At 45.9% G+C, this 22,113-nt stretch overlaps 1 protein-coding gene across 1 annotated transcript in view; it reads right to left on the bottom strand.

Annotated features, from left to right (window-relative positions):
* Abcc1 (ATP binding cassette subfamily C member 1) overlaps positions 1-22,113 on the bottom strand; it is a 150,613-nt gene that overhangs the window by 32,414 nt on the left and 96,086 nt on the right. The window contains exons 13-16 of the mRNA XM_041675938.1: positions 5,667-5,813; positions 4,457-4,544; positions 2,349-2,424; positions 457-583 (exon numbers count right to left, since the gene is read on the bottom strand). Coding sequence (XP_041531872.1) covers positions 457-583; positions 2,349-2,424; positions 4,457-4,544; positions 5,667-5,813 — 438 coding nt within the window. The remainder of the gene's footprint in view (positions 1-456; positions 584-2,348; positions 2,425-4,456; positions 4,545-5,666; positions 5,814-22,113) is intronic.

The following is a 22,113-nucleotide window of genomic DNA, read 5'->3' as shown; positions in this document are numbered from 1 at the left end:
CCTGACATTTTCAGGTAGATGTATCATGGTACTTTGGTTAAATTCACCCTAGTGCCCCTCCCTCCAACAGGCCCCCTTCTGCTTTCCAGACACACACACACACACACACACACACACACACAGAGGAGTAATATTCAGTAGGGAAAATGAATGATTGGGGCTGGAGATCACCACATGAAGTGAAATAAGGCAAATTCAGAAGGTGGAAGCCACAAATGCTCTCTCCTCTGCAGCGTATCTGTGTATTCACAGCCTGTTTACTGAGCAGCTACCACACTGCACACTAGACGAAGAGCTGGGTGGGGCAAAGCAAGGAGTGGCTGTCACTGAAACCTTGCCTTCCTAGAGGAGCAGAGAGAATGGAGAATGGGGGGCTGCTCCCTTGGACAGTCTGTGAGAGACACTGGGCTGAGCCTTCCTCCCAGACCATCTCTCCCCAGCCTGGCCCCATCCTACCTTGAGAGTCACGTGTCCCTCCACCTTGTCCATCTCAGCCAGCAGGGCTGACAACAGAGATGACTTCCCGCAGCCTACCTGGCCCACCACGGCCACAAGAGCTCCTTCAGGGATGGAGAAGTTGATGCTGCAAGGACACAATGAGGAGCCTGAATCGCACAGTCCCCTATGCTCTCCAGCTGTTGAGGGTGGCTGTGAGTCTGGGTGGCAAGGTGGACCATGGCCTGAGGGGCTCAATGTAAATGCATCATGAAGCCTGGCCAACACAGAGCCCAAGGGCTGTCACCCAAGAGATGACGGAGGGCAGTCACCTCTTGGTTTACAACACTGTTCCCAACAACAAACCCCCTTCAGTTGAACTCAAATTCTCAGGCACCTGGGACTGGCTGAGAAAATCCAGAGGACAGAATACCAGGGTGACAGGCCAGGCCTGGAAGAATGTTCAGGACTCTGAGGGGCTGAACTCCCACCACTCAGGAGGCAGATCTCTACAAGTTTGAGGCCAGACTGGTTCTAAGTTAGTGAAGACTACATAGTGAGGCTCTGCCTAAAAGCAAGTGCAGAAACATGAGCTATAAATTCTACAGCTAGACTAGCATGTCTCCTGCAGCTGACAGCTCGGTACACTGGCCTTCATGCTCAGGTGGGGCACACAGGCATCCCAGGCCCCCAGGCAGAGGTCCTTCTGATCCCTGGGCAAACCACATGCATCAACTACTCAATTCTTTTGTGAGTGGGTTAGAGGGCAAGTCAGGTGTTTCTCGGGTGCATCCACCTTGTTGTTTAGAGACAGAGTCTCTCACTGGCTATTGGGCCTGTTTCTGCCTCCCCAGTGCTGGGAGGACATGGGTGTCAGCATGCTAAGCTTTTGCCACGCGGGTTGAGGGCCACATTCATGCCTCTGCATACTGAGTCATCTCACTAGCCCCTAGACCACTCACGACTATTGAGTCTTTTGTGCTGCACTGTGAGGGGCAGGGTCATGGGACCACCCTGTGCAGGGCACCCAGGGAGGCAGCTCCTCCCTTCTTTCAAGGGAGACCAGGATATTCTTACAGGCTAAGGGGAGGCAAAGGTTAAACATAAAAGGTTGGGGATTCAAAGTGGCAGGTGAAAGGACCAGGGACCCTGAGTGCCAGGATGTGGGAGTGCAGTACAGGCACAGGAAAGAGAAACTACAAAAGAACCAGGCAGGATTGAAGTCAGTCCTAAGGAAGATCTTACACCCTGAGTAGTTAGAAGTAGAAAGGAAGTTTCTGTCTCTGAAGAGTCTGCTCTGTGATTGATAAAATACAGCAGGCAAACTGCCACGTCAGAAAAGAACTGTTCAGGGCACAAAGGACAAGAATGGCTCAGAAAAAGTCCCCTTGGCCTTGTATTTTGGATTCCTTAAGGAGATTAGATCACTAAGCAAGCACAGTCACAGTGAATGAGAGGCACAAAAGAGGTGTCCAAGGAATAGGGACAGGGCAGGTATGCTATAGACAGATAAGGGCATTGCCAAGACAGGAACGCTTCAACAGGGACCCGGCCTGGACACCAGAACACCCTGTGCCTCCATGCACTGTCACTGGCTCAGAGAGAAGCACCAAGCCCAATCTGGGCCAATAGGAGGTATGCAGGAAGTCTGAGCATGGGGCAACTCAGATGAACAGCAGAGTTCTGCCGGCTCCTGAGACCTTCTCAATTCCCCAAACCCCAATTACCCTTGTGACCCAGAAGCATGACTTCCTGTCACAATCAGAAGCGACACCTATACCAAGAACCTTCTGAGTTGATCCTCACAACAGCCCAAGCAGTTGTAATTGAACCCTTTTCCAAATGGGTAAACTGAGGCTCAGAAAGACAAAAGTTAGAGTCACAGAGGTGGGGAGTCTGCCTCCCAGGCTTACCCATTCAGTGTGGGAGATTCACCCCTAGCCCATGTGAACGTTCCATTCTTCACAGTGATGCTATTCATTCCCCCACCTAGAAAACATCAGAAACAATATGTTAGGAATCACGCATGGCAACAGGCACACATTCAGATGTCCTGCTCTGGTCTCCTGCAGAAGCTGAGGACCCTCACTGGTTACTCAGTGCTTGAGGTCACCCTCCTTGACCTCAGACTGGAAGTAGAAGGAAAAAAGAGTTGTACCCTCATGTAAACCTCTCTCCACCAAGGTAACTACCATCACACCCATCAACACACTCCAGGTCCTAGGCTGTCGTCTAGTTTAAAGCTAGAGCCTTTACCCTGCAACTCTTGGATCCTAGGACAGCTTTGCTTTTTGCTCCCCTCCCTTAGCCATTCCACCCTGCCCGCCTCCCAGAAGGTCAATCTTTCTACAACTTCGGGGACAATCAACTGAAAAAACAATCTAGGGGAAACCTGCTAGGGAACAGGAAGGTGTGGAAGAGGAGACCCGTACAATGCCTACACTATAAGGTTCGAATTCCTGACGGTTCTGCCCTGCTCCATTGACTTTGTCTCCCCTTGTTTTCCTTTTACATCTGTCTTTTTTTTTTTAAGTCCACGAATTAACAGCCACCTTTAAAGTTGCCAGAAACACTTCTGAGGTAAGTTCCATAGACAAAACCCCCTGGTAAGAGGAGGTTGTTAGTTAAATTAAACTACCTGCAGCTCCCCAAGAGGGGGGAGCTGCACCCTCACAGAAGAGGAAGTAGGCTGTGCCTCTCCAAGAACCAGCCAGAAGCTGCTGCAGTCACGCTGCATCAGCAACCTGAGCTTTTGTGGGGCAGACAGACAAGGCTGCACGGTGACTGACACCCCAGAAGCAGGACTGGTCCTGACTCAGTGGCACTTGCAGAGAATTGCGCACAGCTTGGCTGTAGGAGCTCTGATGGCTGTCTTGGCTTGGGAGTCCACAGTGTTCCCACACCCAAAGAGCCTGAGGACAGCGGAAAACTGAGCAGCAAAGTTACAGCACCTGCTCGGACTACAGTTCTCAAAAAGGGACAAGGAGATACGTGGCAATGCCTGGAGACAATTTTGCCTGTCACACTGGGATAACTGCTATGATATGTGGTAGGGAGGTGTCAGGCACACTACTCAGCACCCACTGATAACCTTCAAAGGACAGCAGTCACCGGTGATACGCCCACTAGGCTCCTGGCACTACATACACCTCACCATCGATGGCCAGACACTGTCTTCATTCCTGTTTACTGGGCTCTGAGCCAGAGGGTGTAAGTTTGAACCCCAGTGCTATCACTTCCCAGCTGGACAGTCTCTCTGAGCCTGCTGGTGGCACCACCCTGGACCACTGCAGTAGTGGGCACATGCACAAAGAGGCCTGAGAACAAGGGCTGAGAGTAGAGCAGGTACTCGGGAAATCTCAGCCCCAAACTTACCTGCTGGGTGCCCAGGCTGAGCCTGGCTCCTACTCGAAGGCTCTACACTGTGTGTTCAAACTATATAAACACACCAGAAAAGGTTCACCACTGCAGGAGACACCAGCTCAGGGGCCAGCCAGAAAAATCAACTAGTCTATGAAATAAATCCAGTGGTAAAAATCCATAAGATACCTGGCTGGGCCTAATGGCACAGTCTTGTACACCTAGCTGTTCAGGAGGCTAAAGATCAAATATTTGGCCAGTCTAGGCAACTTAAACCCTGTCTCAAAAAGTAAGAAGTAGACAGAGGCTCAATAGTAGAGCACTTGCCTAGCTATGTGTGAAGTCCTGTGTTTAATCCCTAGCAATAAATTAATCAATCAATTAAAAACACCCAATGAAAGATCCAATGAGGAAAACGAAATTCTGAATGCACAGACACAAGCAGAAGCAGAAACTGGGCTACTCCTCATCCAAGACAGAACCAATGCCCTGGTTGAAAAGTCCAAAGTTCTCAATCACAGTGAAGGAGGGCAGGGACAAGAAGACAGCAAAGCCTCTTCCTGTCCCCTCTGCTGAGGCCTAGCCCAGGGTCTTGTAGGCAGAGCCAGGTCCTGGAGGGGCCAGGATAAGGACTCAAAGTGGGTAGAGGAAAGGCACCCACCATCCTTGACGGGCCACCGCTCGATGCTGTCTGGTTCCAGCTCCTCGTGAGACAGAAAGATCCTGAGACGTTTGAGGGAGACGCTGGCCTGGAGAAGCAAACACAGGGTGTGTCACCCCAACACCTGCCAGCCTGCACCTGGTACCCACAGAAGTCAGTATATGAAGGGCATACTGCCTCATGCAGGGGGACTTGGGAAGGAAGAACCTCAACGTTGGCAGTTTGACTTCAACAAATTACTGAGTTCTGGGACCTAATTATGGACAGACAACACGTGATGCAGTGCATATGGGCAAAAGGTGTAAATTTGCTTAAAAATCCTTCAGTTCAGGCCAAACGGTGGTAGTGCACAGCTTTAATCCCACCATTGGGGAGGCAGAGGCAGGCAGATCACTGTGAGTTCAAGGCCAGGCTGGTCTACAGAGTTAGTTCCAGGACAACAAGGCTCTTACACAGAGAAACTGTGTCTCAAAAAAAAAAAATCAAAGAAAAAGAAATCCTTCAGTCCAGAAGAGGGATAGATGGAAACAGAAAGAGGGAAAGGGAGAGACGTCCTCAGAGATTCCAAAGAGTGGATCAGGACACAAACGCAGAATATGAAATTGAAGAAGCAGGCTAAGACCTGTGTTTTTTAAATACCAGCTAAAAGAGGCCATAGGAACATAGAATATTCCAGAAAGATTCTCTGAGATTAAAAGGTAAGTCTTGAGGTAAAAATCCATACCTCCTAATCCAAGAACTTCTGAGGCCAAGATGTAAAGAAAATGAATTCCAAGCCAGCCTGGGCTAGAGTTGAACTCTAGGCCAACCTAGGCTACAAAGCCAGGCATTCTGTGTTTCTTTCTCAGGGTGGAATCAAATGACTGCAGACTGCTGAAACAGGAGCTGTGCTGGGACCCCACTGGGTCCTCCACAACACAGCAACATGAGCTACTTGAAAAGGCTACTCAGTCAGTCAATCAGGGGGGCAGTTTGGGTCCAAATGACACTGAGGAATCTGTGTGTACCATGGCCCTGAGTCTCCATTCCCTCTCCTGGCTCCCTGTCACCCACACACCTGCACAATTTTGCTAATGACCATGCTGACAGCTCCCATGCCCACTCCTGGTCCCCACTGTCCCCCACACATCTGCATGATGCTACTGACGACCATGGGAGGATTCTGAGAGCCCTGGTGTTACCCTTCCAGCCCCCTCTGTCCAATACACACCTGCACAATGCTGCTGATGACCATGGGCAGGATGTTGAGTGGGAAGCGCAAGATATTGAACAGGGCTAGGGACACGAAGGCTTTCTTTGCATCTAAGATGTTGTTCTCATCCACTGTCACATAGACAGCAAAGGTCGACAGAGCCACCTGCAAACAGAGCAAAGCACTGAATGAAGAAGTCACGGCTGCACCATCCCCAGAGGGGAATTCAGTCAAGTCACACCTCTCCTTGAGGCTTAAAAGGTAAAAAGCCCAACAAGGGTGCAAAGAGGCAGGTGCAGAGGCAGCATTCCTGCATCATAAAGAATGAACCAGAGACAGGCAGCAGTGGCGCACGCCTTTAATCCCAGCACTCGGGAGGCAGAGGCAGGAGGATCTCTGTGAGTTCGAGACCAGCCTGGTCTACAAGAGCTAGTTCCAGGACAGGCTCCAAAGCCACAGAGAAACCCTGTCTCAAAATAAATAAATAAATAAATAAAAATGAACCAGAAGGATGGATAATCAGGAGCCAAACACCTGGTCACTGTGGTTAAGTATTCCTGGCATGCAGGTGGCCCTGGAGTCCATTCCTAACAGCACAAAACTGCAGCTCAGGGAGTAAAGAGCACTCATGGCCTACATGAAGCTCTGAGCTCACCCCAGCACTGCATGAACCAGCTAGAGTGGAACATATCTGCAATCCTAGCACTGGAGAGGAGCCAGGAGTGAAGCTTGATTAATAAAAACTCAGAGACAGAAATTGGGGTTCACCCTGAAGATCAGAAAAGCAAAACAGCCACTGGAGGATCAGAAACATATAAGGTATCCCCAGCTACAGAGGGAGTTCAAGGCCAGCCTGGGTTATAACAGACCCAGTTTCAAAAACAACGAAAGTCAGAAGTCCCAGCAGTGAGGATGGAGTTTGGCAGACTGGTCACACTTCAAGAACAGTTGGTAGTGTCTTTTGGTAGTTAACTTCATTCTTTGTCTGGAGAAAGAAAAGTCCTGAACAATCCCAGAGGGTGACTTGGCTCAACAGGGGATAAGTACCTGATGACTATGAATCCGCATGTCCTGCCTTTGCTGCTCAGAGAGGAGACATCCTGGTGCCATCTAATAGGTAGCCACAGGGTCCCTTGCGGGGAGGGGTCCTCGAGGACATAACTACCAAAAGCAATTCGGAAAAGCATATATATGGCAGATAGACAAGCCTGGTCCTGGAGCTACAAAAGGCTGGACATAACCTGAGCAGGAGCAGCCATGCACATCTATGCCATCTCAATGCCTAGGGACAGGTCTGTCCTGTCCCTTTAAGAGACAAGCCCCACTCCCTCTGCTTCAGGCCTGAGCTCTCTTCCTTTCCCTCTCCGAAAGAGGTGGCTGCTGCCGTGGTTCCTCTCCTCCCCGCTCTCTGGTTCGTTCTCTCTCTCTCTCTCTCTCTCTCTCTCTCCTCTTCCTTCTCCCCTTTCCCCTTCCATAACCCAGTAAATAAATATTCCACCTCTCTCTGCATAGTGTGACTATGGGTCTGTCTCTCTGTGCCTAGGACCCGCTGGCCCTCATGGTCTGCTGGCCACTCAGGGGCTCCCTTCTGGGACCCAGCTGCCTTATGGCCTGCCATAGTCTCGGGACCCGCTACCCACCACCACTCGGGGAACTGCAGTGTGGTCTCATGGCCCGCTGCCACCACTTGGGGGCAGCACAGTGTTTTTATTTAAACCATTACACTAGGGGCCAGTGGCCCTATTCACCCAGAGCACATCAACTGTGTGGCCCAATACAAGGCGTGGAGTTGACACACCCACAAAGAGTGCCAAGGCAAGTGCTAGGTGCAAATCCCATAGGGTCACCTGACTCCATCCCAGCCAGTGAAGAACCAAAGTTCCTCCATTTTTGTCCGCCACCTCCATCTTGTATCTTGTGTAAGCTATTTCCTATAAAACATTCCAGTCCTCAGAAATGGCTGGGGCAAAAGTAACAGGGGAGTCATCTGAAGAGTACAGATAACAGCAGGCAGAAAGTCCCCACCTGAAGGTCAGCTGATAAGAAAACTTGACAAGCAACAGGCGTGGTTGGAAAATAAAATTTGTGAAAAGCCCCTAGACAGTCAATCAGGACTGAACCCATCACCACACCCTGCTAACGTAACTTTTCTGGGTTTTAGCTATAAATAATGCCCTCTAGAAGGGCGGGTACCTCCTCTTGCTGCTGCTGCTGCTGCTGGGGCACCAGTTGCTTTGACGAGGTCCCTGCTGGCTTGTATTGTGCACACAATAAACCTTGCTTTTGCATTTCAGTAAATCAGTCTCCCTGGTGATCTTTTGGGGTCCCCACAGACTGGGCATAACGTCCAGAAGCTTGGGTCTGATGCAACCAGCAAAGAGACCTGCTTCCTGCTCTGCCTGTCAGCAGACACAGGGAAGAACTATTTGGGTTCTGTGGCCAAAAAGGAAGGCAGTGCTCCTAAAGCCACCAAATCAGTCATGTGGGTGGTTCCAGAGGGTAGCCCCTTCAGTACCCTGGATATACAAGGAAGCCTCAAAGATTATGTTTTAGATTTGAGGCATATTATATATCTTTTTAACCTTATTTTATTATATTTTTTTATGTTTTTGAGACGGGTTCCTACTATGTAGTCCTGTGATGGAGGAAGGTCATTGGTTAAATAAAAAGAAACTGCTTGGCCCTCATTGGTTAGAAGATAGGTGGGAGGAGTAAACAGAACAGAACGCTGGGAGGAAGAGGAAGTGAGCTCAGACTCCACAGCTCTTCTCTCCGGAGCAGACGCCTCAGAGAGAGAGACGCCATGCTCCTGGCTCCTGGGCAGACACACGCAATGAAGCTCCGACACAGGATGGACGTGGGCTAGAATCTTCCTGGTAAGACCGGTGCTCACGGATTATTAGAGATGGGTTGATCGGGATATCAGAATTAGCCAGTAAGGGCTAGAGCTAAAGGGCCAAGCAGTGATTAAATGAATACAGTTTGTGTGTTGTTATTTCGGGGCATAAGCTAGCCGAGCAGGCAGCCAGGGTGCTGGGGGATGCAGCCCCGCCGCCCATATTACTACAGTCCTGGCTGTCCTAGGATTCACTATATACAAGAAGCTAGTCTTAAATTCAGATATATATATGCCTCTGCCTACTAAATACTGGGATTAAAGGTGTGTGTCACTATGTCTAATTAAAATTTATTTTTTTAACTCACCCATTAAAAACTGTAAATAGGGGCTAGAGAGATGGCTCAGTGGTTAAAAGCACTGACTGATCTTTCAGAGGACCCAGGTTCAATTCCCAGTACCCTCATGCAGCTACCAACTGTCTGTAACTCCAAAATCTGACATCCTCACACAGATATACATGCAGGCAAAATACCAATGCACATAAAATAAAAATAATTTTTTAATTGTACATAATAATGAGGTGTCATGTGAAGCTTTGACGCACGAACTCAGGTCATGCATCCCTCAATCACTTCTCTCTCCACTGCAGGAAAAACATATTTTTTACTCTAGATTTTCCAGATGGACCAGACACTATTCTGTTGGTGCTGTGCTTCCATCTAATGGTAATTTAGTAATGATCCATCACCCCTCTTCCCATCCCTCTCCCTCATGAAAATGTGTTTGCTCAAAATCCTCAAAAAATTCCACGAGACTAGAATATTACTCGGTCATAAAAAGAAAAAGAATGGCATGCCTAAACATACTATTACATGAATGAAACTTAGAAATGACACCCTGGGTGACAGAAATGGAAAGTCACCTCAAACAGACAACTCTCCAGATGATTGCCAAAATTAGTGGGAATAAGGGATTGTGGGTCTTCTACTAGGTAATGAAAATGACTGCTGAGCTTGCTGCCTACTGGAAAAAGTGTGAAGCTATATGCTAACACGGGGGCATTTCTCAAATATGAAAAAACTTAAGAGGAACCAGTGAGAGAGCTCAGCAGATAAAGGCACTTGCCGCCAAACCTGACAACCCAAGTTCTATCCCTGGGAAACACAGAGTGGAAGGAGAGAACCTACTTCCACAGGTTGTCCTCTGACCTCTGCATATGCCCCCATGGCCTGTGCGCTTGGCACATGTATGTATGCACACACACACACACATACACACACACACAGTAATAGTATCAAAACTAAAGTCAAAGTGGTCTAGTGTAAAAGCCTGTCCTGGCCAGCCCCGGGACCTACATTGCAGATGTCATCCTCTGTCACTGGTCTATCCCTTCTTCCACTCATGTGTGCCCTCACTTCCATGTCAGACCCACAGTCCTATGCTCTACAGGAAGTGATGGTCACACAAACAGCCATCATCTATTAACCAACGCAGGTCTAGAAGCTCTGAGCATCAAGATCTAGGGATACACACAACTATCCGGTTCTCTGGAATGGTGTTTTGTAGTGAGCTGGACAGGATCACCATTACAAGATGGCGCCGACATCCTGTCTTGTTGGAAATAAACAACTCCATATTTGGCTATGGCTTTGAGAGCTGCGCGTCCCCGCTTCCCGCACACGCGGTGGATGAGGATCCTTGAGCCTATCCCGATGCGGTCTGATGTCAGCTGTTGGTAGCAGCCAATCACAGGGCGACCCGTGTGCCAATTCCCTATTTAAGCGGCTGCCTAAGCGCGCCCCCCCCCCGCCCCTTCGCTTCCTGCTGCCTCTCCCCTTCGCTCCCTGCCCCTCCGCTCCCTGTCCATGCTCCCCATCAATCAAGGGCACTCCAGTAAAAGCGTGATCTGAGTGGAATCCTGGTGTGGTGGTCGAGAAGTCCACCACAGTGTTTGGTAGTGAGTGGTTGAGACTGGCAGGCAGGTGGGACCAGGCCTGGACATTCCAGCATTTAAAGTTGGATTTCTTTTTTGATACATTTTTTATTGATATTTATTGAGCTCTACATATTTCTCTGCTCTCCTCCCTGTCTCTCCCCCCGCCACCCTCCCCCAAGGTCCCCATGCTCCCAATTTACTCACAAGATCTTGTCTTTTTCTACTTTCTACTTCCCATGTAGATTATATCTATGTAAGTCTCTCTTAGTGCCTACATTGTTCTCTAAATGTCTAAGTTCTCTGGAATTGTGGTTTGTAGGCTGGCTTTCTTTGCTTTATGTTTAAAAACCACCTATGAGTGAGTACATATAATAATTGCCCTTCTGTGTTTTGGCTACCTCACTCAAAATGATGTTTTCTAGCTCTATTCATTTTCATGCAAAATTAAAACTGTCGTTATTTTTTTCTGCTGTGTAGTACTCCATTGTGTAAATGTACCACATTTTCCTTATCCATTCTTCAATCGAGGGGCATTTAGGTTGCTTCCAGGCTCTGGCTATGACAAACAAAGCTGCTGTGAACATAGTTAAACACATGCCCTTGTGGCACAATTGAGCATTCTTTGGATTATACCCCAAAGTGGTATTGAGGGTCTTGAGGAAGGTTATTTCCTAATTTTCTGAGAAATCGCCACACTGACATTCAAAGGGGTTATACCAGCTTGCACTCCCACTAGCAATGCAGGAGTGTTCCCTTTTCCCCACAACCTCTCCAGCATAAGTTGCCATCAGGGTTTTTGATCTTGGCCATTCTGACAGGTAAAAGATAGAATCTCAGAGTTGTTTTGATTTGCATTTCTCTGATGACTAAAGATGTTTAACATTTCCTTAAGTGTCTTTCAGCCATTTTACATTCCTCTGTTGAGAGTTCTCTGTTTAGGTCCGTACTACATTTTTTTATTAGATTATTTGTTCTTTTGTTGATCAATTTCTTCGAGTTCCTTGTATATTTTGGAGATCAGACCTCTGTCTGATGTGGGGTTAGTGAAGATCTTTTCCCATTCTGTAGGCTGTCGTTTTTTCTTGTTGACCGTGTCCTTTGCTTTACAGAAGCTTCTAAGTTTCAGGAGGTCCCATTTATTAATTATTTCTCTCAGTGTCTGTGCTGCTGGAGTTACATTTAGGAAGTGGTTCCCTGTGCCAATGTGTTCAAATGTACTTCCCACTTTCTCTTCTATAAGGTTCAGTGTGGCTGGCTTTATGTTGAAATCTTTGATCCATTTGGACTTGAGTTTTTGTACATAGTCAATATCTAGGGTCTATTTTCATTTTTCTACATGTTGATATCCAGTTATGCCAGCACCACTTGTTAAATATGCTTTCTTTTTTCTATTTAATATTTTTTGCTTCTTTATCAAAGATCAGGTGTTCGAAGATTTGTGCATTGATATCCGGTTCTTCTATTCGGTTCCATTGGTCCTCCTGTCTGTTCTTAGGCCAGTACCCGGCTGTTTTCAGTACTGTAGCTCTGTAGCAGAGTTTGAAGTCAAGGATTGTGATGCCTCCAGAAGTTCTTTTATTGCACAGGATTGTTTTGTCTATCCTGGGTTTTTTCATTTTCCATATGAAGTTGAGTACCGTTCTTTTGAGGTCTTTGAAGAATTTTGCTGGGATTTTGATGGGCTAAAGTCAGATTTCTGTCAGCATGATAGAACTGAAGTAATACAACTTTCGATTACTCATTCATGCACCTACACATGGGTACTGTGCGGATATTTTATGCCAAGGCCCTCTGCTCTGGAGACAGGCATAACATGACAAGCTCTGACCTGTAGAGCAGTCGTCATTATCCCAGGGGCTGGTGATTACTCTGCAGAAGGTCCAGGCCAAATAAGAGCAAGCAGCTCACAGATCACCTAAGAGTGTGCTTTACTCTGCCTTAGAAAAGAGCACCAAGTGACAGACACTAGGCTCTGAGCCCAGAACAAGAGGCAAGGCCTTCCACCTCTCTCCATCACTACAGGTGAACACCACCCATCCTTGAAGCAGGAGCCTGCAGTGGACCACATCCTTTCTCCTAATGAAGGCAGAGGCCCTTTGCAGGGGGCCCGGGGTCCTGCTGACAAGTGGCCTCAACTGTTTCTTGACAATAGATTCAGCTGACTATCTGGAGGCCCAGCATTTTCAGCCTTCTCTGCTGCTCTGGTTTCAGGGTAAAATGTCCCACAGGCTCATGTGTTGGGACACCTCTCCAGCAGGTACCACTGTCTGGAAAGGACATGGAATCTTCAGGACACCAGGCCTGGCTGGCAGATATCAGCTTCCAGAGCAGGCCTGGCCCTGCTTCCTGATCCACTAGGATGGGAGCAAGCCATACTGAAAGCCAAGCTCCCATTCCGCCACAGATGCAACACAATCCTCAGCACCACAGTGCACTGGTGTCCATGAAGCAAACTAAGTCCTCCTCCATAAGTTGTCTCTCTCAGAGATTTTTGTCACAGCACGTAAAAAGGTAACATACTGAACCCAGCCAGAAACCAAGGGGCAAGGTCCAGAATCCTCTCTAGTATTTTCTGGCTTTGCAATGGAGACAAAGGAAAAAGATCTTTGAAAATAAGAACCTGCAGCCTAGAAACTGCACGTTCTATCAAGGTTGCCGTCAACAAAGCTGGAAGCAGTTGGACATCCGAAGAGCATTTTGATATCAGATATAAAGGTACAGAGTTTGGAGATTGCCCCGTTGGTTTTTGATCTTTCTTTGGTCTACCATTTATTTCTTCACTGTGCTCCCTTCTCTACAATTTGGAATAGTAATGTAAATTCTGTACGTGTGTGTGTGTGTGTGTGTGTGTGTGTGTGTGTGTATCTTACAGAGGGATTACAGTTAAGAGATTGCCAAGCATCTCAGAAGAGACTGGACTTTCAAATAAGTTCGAGACTATAATAGACCATGGGAACTTTTGAAGTTGAACTAAATGCATTTTGCATTAGGTTGTTAGCAGTTTATGGGGGTGCCAGGGAGTGCCATTACTAGGAGGTGCAGCTTTGTTAGAGTGGGTATGGCCTTGCTGGAGGAAGTGTGTCAGTGTGGGGGTGGGATTTGAGGTTTCCTATGCTAAGGGTACCACCCTGTATTTCAATCTACTTCCTGTTGCCTTCAGGATGTAGCACTCTCTGCTCCAGCACCACATCTGCTTCTAAGCCTGAAACGGCTAGAAGGGCTGGGGATGAGGGGGGCAACAGATCAGAGCCTTGACAGAGACCAGACCTTATTTTCATTTCACTGAAACGGGACAGAGCTGAACAAGCAGGTCTCATGAAAACCACAACTTATGGGTGACCATCAGCAAACATACCCACAAGCCCTTCTGCTGGCTCAGGAGGCCCCCAAAGCCCTTCTGCTAGCTCAGCAGATGCCCCCAGAAACTTCTGCAGGCTAAAGACAGCTTTCCCTACCCTGCTGCTAGAAGATCCCTAACCACTAGGACCTTCTACCAATCAGGCCCCACACTAATCTTTCCTCTACTAATCAGTCCCAGATCAGTCCCTCCTCTTTGGAATTCCCCTAACTCTGCTTGGGTTTTCTTTTTGTTTTGTTTTTCGAGACAGGATTTCTCTGTGGCTTTGAAGCTCCTGTAGACCAGGCTGGCCTCGAACTCACAGAGATCCGCCTGCCTCTGCCTCCCAAGTGCTGGGATTAAAGGCGTGCGCCACCACTGCCCGCTCCCCCCTAACTCTGCTTAAAAGAAGCTTGTGACCTTCTTTGGGGGTCAGCAAGTATAACCCCAACGTTGGGATAAAGTGCCCTTCTTATTGCATATATGGCTGTTGGTCTTCTTTGGGGGCTTCTCTCAGACCCTGACAATTGGTGCATTGCCCAGGAAGGCCCCCCAGAGACTCCCATCACGTTGAGAGTTTAATAACCCAGCCAGCCAATAAGTGAAGTGGCCACTCTTTGTCTTGGTCTGTTCTGTTCCTTGTTCTGTGGTCTAGGGTTTTCTTTCCCTCTTGGAGACTCAAGCTAAATGAATCTGGAGACCAAGGTTTGTCTGGCAGATGTGCTAGACACTAGAGACACCTCAGCCACGTGGATGCCGTGAGACACCTGGGACTCACTTGGTAGGGACAACTGGGTCCCATTGGGTGAACTGAGACACAGGGTCCCTTTTGGTTGAACTGGGACAGAGGATCCCTTAGATTGAATAGGAAACACAGGTCATGTCTTTTGCAATACGAAACTCCCCAAGGCGACATTCCATCAGCCCTTTCTGGTTCCTGGTTTCTTTTTCATGTGCCATACTGGTGGTACATTTCTAACAGTGTTATTTTTGTGTTTCTCTGTTTGTAATGTTACCTCACTACTTCTCTTAGGAGTGGGTCAGTCAAACTCAACGTCCTCCTTTGAGTCTTATTTTGGACCATTTCAAACTTTCAAATCCAAATCACTGACTTAGGGTTAATTGTATGGAGGGGGCAGAGGACGCTAGATAAGGGCATGGCAGGACTTTGGGTCCCTGACAGAGAGCCTGCGATTGGTCATTCTGGTGGCCCGTATGGGGAAGCTGACAATCTTTTCTTGCAGGATGCTGACTGCTAGGCAGGCGCTCTGTGCCTGTAAGCTGCCCTTGCTGCGAGCAGCTGCCGTGCTACACCTTCTCTTCCTTCCGAGTCAAATTCTTCACGGGCACCAAGGTCCTTGCTGCCAGTTACTTCCCCCTTAACCCTTTCCTGTTCTGGCACTGACTAGGAAAAAATTATGCTTTTATTTACACACACACACACAAATGTGTGGGTTTTGTTCATTCAGATCCAATGGGTTATAAATATTTGTCAACATTTAGAGGGGTTGGTTACTAACTATCATTGGTTAGGGTAAAAAAAAAATTACTGCTAGTCTTGGAGGTTTCTTATTAGTACAGGTTTTTATGTAAAATTATTTGTTATGATATATTTATTTTATTTTAAATATTTTATTTATGTTATTTAAAATATTATAGACATATAAAAGAAACTACAAAAAGGATTTTAATAAAAGTTTTCACATTGTCTAAAAAAAAAGCACTAAACTAAAATAGTAAAGAAAAAAAGGTTGTCTACAGTAAAAATCTCTGACTAAACCAGAGGGGCGGAGAAAAACCCCTGAGGAGTACAAGACCAGAAGATGTATGAGATTTGAGCACTTTATGTTAATTCTGGTTGATTTTCTTCATTAAAAAAAAAAAACAAAGCTGATTCACAACAAAATGTTTGTGTTTGGAGTGTGGTCATGCTCTTTAAAGGGGGGGGGGAGCAGACCACAGCCTACTGCACCCCTGTACCCTGTCTTTCCTTCTCCAGGTGACTTGGAGGAGTTTTTTCTATCCCACCACCTTACCCCCAGGGTAAGAGGTCCTGGAGGACAGAATTGGAGGGGTGCTGGTTCCCCCGACATATGCACACATTCTCAGAGGGAAGAGCTGCCAGCCGGAGCTGACTCTGGCCTTTCTATTGTGCCCTGTGGGCCAACCTGATGCTGAGGGCAGCAGCTGTCCACTTTGCCACTAGCAACCTTTATAATTAGAAATTACAAAATCTCAAGTTTTCTAAAAAGCGTACAAGGCAGCCTAGTTGACCTGTTCGATTCTGTTCTTTTCACTCACCTGACCACATGCGATGATTGTTTCCAACTGCTCCAGGTCCTCTTTACTACTGAGGAGGGGGACCGGATCAGAACAGAGGCCCAGATGAAGATGGGTCACCGATGCAGATCTCATAAATGCTGAGGTGACATGACCCAATTGGGATTTCAACATGGAGAAAGATAGGGAAATGCTAAACGTCTACTGTCAGATTCTAAGGGGGTTCTGGGCTGCCGCAAAGCAGCCCACACATTTGTCCAAAGTTAATCAGGTATTCCAGGAGCCTGAAGAGACACCAGAAACATTCCTAGAGAGGCTGAGAGAAGTTTACAAGCCCTACACACCCTTGGATCCAGACTCAGCGGAGAATCAGTCTGCAGTCAGCCTGGCTTTTGTCAACCAGTCAACACCAGATATCCGCTGCAAGCTGCAGAAACTAGAAGATTTTAAAAGTAAAAGGTTGGCTCAACTCATTGCAGTTGCTGAGATAGGACTCAACAACAGGAAGATCCCGGTAGACAGACGGGAACGTGGGGCTCACAAAGTCCTTCTAGCTTGTGTCGTGCAGTCCACAGGTTAGAAGACAGGAACCGAGCTTGGAAGACTCAGCAGGGAAAGGGAAAGGCCTAATGCAGGGACTGCACAACAGGCCAGTCTGCAAAAAGACCAATGTGTCTACTGTAAAAACTTGGGTCACTGAAAAGATAAATGCCCTAAATGACAGGGCTCAAAAATAAAGGTAATAAAACTGGAAAAAAATAAGTGCTATGGTGGGAGTCCTTAAGCTCCTCCTGACAGATGGCTCACTAATTATCAGGCTTTTCTCTTAAACCCACCCAGGATCCAATACACCCACAGTCATGCCTTGAACCCTGCCACCTGCTCACGAACCAAACCTGAATCACTCTCCACGATTGTCTGGACATGCTGAGTCATCTCCAAGGGATCAGACTTCAAGGGCTGAGGTAACATGGCATACAAATGATCAAAGATCAAAGATGGTATCAGGTATGTGGGGGCAGCAGTTACAACTGAGAAAGAAGTCATATGGACAGAGGCTCTACCTCCTGGGTCAACAGCCCAGTGGGCTGAGATGATAGCTCTAACAAAGGCTCTGCAGTTGGGAAAGGGAAAAAGATTTAATGTCTATATTGATAGCTGGTATTAGTTTGCCACAATACATGTCCATGGTGCCATGTACAGGAAGAGGGGATTGTTGACTGCAGAAGGAAAGACTATTACAACGAATAGATTTTAGACTTCTTACGGGCCATGTGGCTGCCCTCCAGATAGCATCCTGCTGGCAACACCACCAAAGATAGTAACACCCACATTGCCAGCATTTCTAGCTTACAACGACCAAGAGCCCCAAAGTAGCCACTAGTGCGCAAACACAAGGAGGAAGGATGGTTCAGGACCCAATAAATGGACCATCCTCCTTTCAGACTTTGCCACTCAGTTAGTTCAACAAATACACCAAAGTACTCACTTGGGAGAAAGGAAAACATAGAACCACTTGAAAAGAGCACATCTTAAGGCCAACACAGCAGAAGCTGCAGGCCGATGTCCCACGTGTGTCTGGTTGATACAAAACGTGGAGACACGAGAACTGGATACCGGGAGAGAGCAGCTCGGTCCAGCACCAATTGGGGGATTAATTTCACAAAGGTAAAGCAAGGCCTGTATGGCTATAAACACTTGCTAGTCTTTATAGATACCTTTTCAGGGTGAAAACTAAGCACAAGACAGCTGCCAGGCTGGTCGAGAAACTACTAGGAGAAATTATCCTCAGGGATGACTTCCCTGTGCTCTTGAGCTCAGATAACAGACCTGCATTCATCTCTCAGGCTACGGGACCAACTGGAAACATCATTATGCTTACCGTCCCCAAGGTTAAAGCCAGGTAGAAAAGATGAATCAGACCCTAAAGGAGACCTTAACCAAATTAATCCTTGAGAATGGCAGTGACCAGGTGTCTCTCCTCCCCTGTGCTCTCTATAGGGATCACAATTCTCCTTATACCCTAGGCCTGACCCCATTTCAGATCTTGTATGTCAGGCTACCACCCATTCTGCCTAATCTTGGGGCAGAATTACTGGCTGTATTTGATGACTAAAGATTTCTTTCCTCCCTACAAGTTCTGACTCAGGTGCAGAAACAACTCAGGCTTCAGTTGCATGCAGTCTGCGAGAAGGCACCACCTCCTGTGCCCGTGGGTTCCACTCAGGAGACCCGTGATCATCACAGATCTCTATGGTACAGTTGCTGATTCTGCAGTTTTAGATGATGGACCTTCCTTGATGTTTCGAATTTATTTCAGAGAAGAATCCAAACAAATAGAACAGCAAGGAAGAGCAAAAGGTGTGGAGGTTTCCCAAGATCAAATTCTTGGTGCAGGAGAATATGCTGATCCACAGGTCCAAGCTCTTTATAACAAAGAAGTATTGTGTCTATGTCACCAAGCAGCTTTAAATGCTTGGAATAGGATACAAGATCCAGAAAAAAGGGTTGAATCACATACCAGGATTAGGCAGGGACAGAGAGAACCCTTTATTGACTTTTTGCAAAGATTAATTAAGGCTCTGGACATAAGGGTAACAGACCCAGAAGCTAGACGAATACTTCTGGAATCTCTAGCTTTTGAGAATGCAAACATAGAACGCAAAAAGATAATTGGGCCTTTAAAGTCTAGATCAGCACCTATGGATGAATGGATTCAACATACAATGAATGTTGAGACTTTGGCTATAATGATGAATCTTGGGTAGGAGAAGCAATTTCCAAAGCAATGAGGAGACATCAAACTGCTAGGTGTTTTAATTGTAGTAAATTAGGACATTTGCAAAGGGATTGCAGGCAAAGAATTTCTAGGAATAATATCTCCTCTGGGAATGACAAAAATAGAAGACCTCGGCCTTCAGGTATATCTAGGAGATGCAGTAAAGGCCGGCATTGGTCCAACGAATGCAGGTCAACAACAGACAGACAGGGCAACCCAATATCATCAGGAAACTCCTTGAGGGGCCTCTCGCAGGCCCCCAAGCCAACAGTGGCCCAGTCATTCCCAGTCACAGTGGAGAACGTGTCTCACCAAGAAAATTAAAACCTCCAATTTCTGCTGTAAAAAGTAATACTGGTCTAAATGATGAAGAACATATGGAGAATGAGACAAAAAATCCAGTAGGACAGAGTAAACGTATATTTTGGCAGACTTCTATTAATGATCAAAGACCAAAGCTAAGAGTCTGTATAAATGGCATTTTTATTGAAGGCTTATTAGACACAGGTGCGGATGTAAGTATCATTACCCCAGAATCTTGGCATCCGAATTGGCCTCTTCAAGAGGAATTGGAACCCTATCTCATGTAAAACAAAGCACAAGATGGGTTGAATGCATAGGGCCTAAAGGGCAAATAGGAAGACTAAGGCCATATATAGCCAATATTGCCATAAATTTATGGGGCCGTGACCTGCTACAGCAATGGAATACCCAGATTAACATTCCTGTAGTTCCAGGAACTCATAATTCTGGGAAGGATATGATGAGGTATTATGGGAAAAAGTCACCAGCCATTCAGGCTGTACAAGAACATACAGCAAATAACAAACCTTTAGAGGTACCAACAACCCTACCTTTAAAATGGCTAACTGAGAAGCCAATATGGATCAAACAGTGGCCTCTAGCTGAAGATAAATTACAGGCATTGGAACAGCTGGTGCAAGAGCAACTAGATGCTCACCATATTGAAGAAACAACCAGCTCTTGGAATTCTCCTGTGTTTGTTGTAAAAAAAGAAATCTGGTAAATGGAGAATGGTGACAGATCTAAGAGCTGTCAACAAGGTAATTCAACCTATGGGCCCACTACAATCTGGAATTCCTTTGCCTTCTCTATCACCAAAAGGATGGCCTCTTATAGTTATTGATTTGAAAGATTGTTTTTTCACTATACCTTTATAAGAAAAGGATAAAGAAAAATTCGCTTTCACAATGCCTACTTATTATAATAATTCTCTGTCTACTAGGAGATATCAATGAACTATCCTCCCACAGGATATGCTCAATAGTCCCACATTGTGCCAATATTTTGTAAGTAAGCCATTGGAAATAATTCGTAAGCAATTTCCCAAGTCCATAATTTATCATTACATGGATGACATTTTGTGGTCTGATTCAAATAAAGAGACTTTAGAAAGGAAGTTTGAAGAAGTAAAGAAAGTCTTGCCTAGGTGGGGATTACAAATTGCCCCTGAAAAGATTCAAAGAGGAAATTCTATTCTAGGTTACAGAATAGGGTTCGAGAAAATTAAAACGCAAAAGGCACAAATTAGGAGAGACTGGTTACAGACTCTTAATGACTTCCAAAGATTGTTAGAAGACATTTCCAGTCTACGACCAGCTATTGGAATAACACCTGATCTAATAGTTCATTTAAACAAAACCTTAGATGGTGAGAAAGATTTGAATAGTCCAAGAAAACTGACAGCTGAAGCACAAAAGGAACTGACAATGACTGAGGAAAAATTATAGGAGGCACATGTGGATAGGGTGAACCCAAATCTTAGCTGCATCCTAGTCATATTGCTTTCCAGAATTTTTCCAACAGGGATTTTAATGCAGAGAGAAGATATTATTTTAGAGTGGATATTTATACCTAATAAACCAAGCAAAAAATTAAAAACTTATGTGGAAAAAGTCTCTGAATTAATTATAAAAGGTAAGCTGAGACTTCGTCAACTAGCAGGTATAGACCCAGCAGAAATTATACTGCCTTTTACTACTGAGGAAATAAAAAAGTTATGGGAAGACAATGAACCATGGCAAAGAGCTTGTGCTAATTTTTTGGGAGAAATTAATAGCAACTATTCCAAAAGTGATAGACTTAACCTCACAAAGAGAACTTCTTGGATTCTTCCTAGAATTGTATGTGATGCTCCAATAACTGGAGCCCGTACGTTTTATACTGATGCAAATAAATCAGGGAAAGTAGGTTACAAGTCAGATGAATTGAGTAAGGTGGAACAAAGCCCTCATAATTCTGTCCAGAAGGCAGAATTATATGCCATTCTTATGGTGCTAAGGGATTTTTAAAGAACCTCTTAATATAGTTACAGATTCACAATATGCAGAAAGAGTTATCTTGCATATTGAAACCGCTGAATTTATACCAGATGACACAGAGTTGACTTCACTGTTTATCCAGGTACAAGATATAATCAGGAATACGCTTTGTCTGATGTACATAACACACATCCGATCCCATATGGGTTTGCCTGGTCCTCTAGCACAAGGTAACGCTGAGATTGATCAATTATTGATTGGAAGCATGTTGCAGGCCTCTGAATTTCATAAAAAGCATCATGTCAATAGTAAAGGCCTAAAGAAAGAATTTTCCATTACATGGCAACAAGCTAAGGACATTATAAAGAGATGTCCTACTTGTTCTTTCTATAATCAAACACCGTTGCCTGCAGGGAGTAACCCAAAGGGTACTAAGAGAAATGAAATCTGGCAGATGGATGTATTCCACTTCATGGAATTTGGTAAATTAAAATATGTACACCACACCATAGACACGTATTCAGGTTTTCAATGGGCTCCTGCCCTGAGTTCAGAAATTACACATTTATTGGAAGTTATGGCCATCATGGGTATACCTGTACAAATAAAGACAGACAATAGTCCAGCATATGTATCTAAGAAAATGAAATGCTTTTTTGCTTATTATGACATAAAACACATTCTAGGTATACCAAATAATCCTACGGTTATAGAAAGATCAAACCGTACTATAAAGGATATGCTGAACAAACAGAAAGGAACCGAAAATACCCCCAGAAATAGATTACATAATGCTTTATTAACCTTGAATTTTCTTAACGCTAATGAGAAAGGAACAAAAGCGGCAGAAAGACATTGGATAATGGAAAAGTCTGCTGAACTAAGTCAACCGATTTATTTCAAAGATGTGCTGACCTCTCAATGGAAGCCAGATGTGCTACGTTGGGGAAGGGGTTTTGCTCTTGTTTCCACAGGAGAAGAAAAATTGTGGATACCATCAAAATTAATAAAG

This window comes from Microtus oregoni, unplaced genomic scaffold (genome assembly GCF_018167655.1).
Source record: "Microtus oregoni isolate MIOR12 unplaced genomic scaffold, Mior012 000027F_ref0000203, whole genome shotgun sequence".
In the NCBI taxonomy this organism is placed as follows: domain Eukaryota; kingdom Metazoa; phylum Chordata; class Mammalia; order Rodentia; family Cricetidae; genus Microtus; species Microtus oregoni.
Note: the sequence above shows the minus strand (reverse complement) of the source record. Positions and strands in the feature narration are given on the sequence as shown.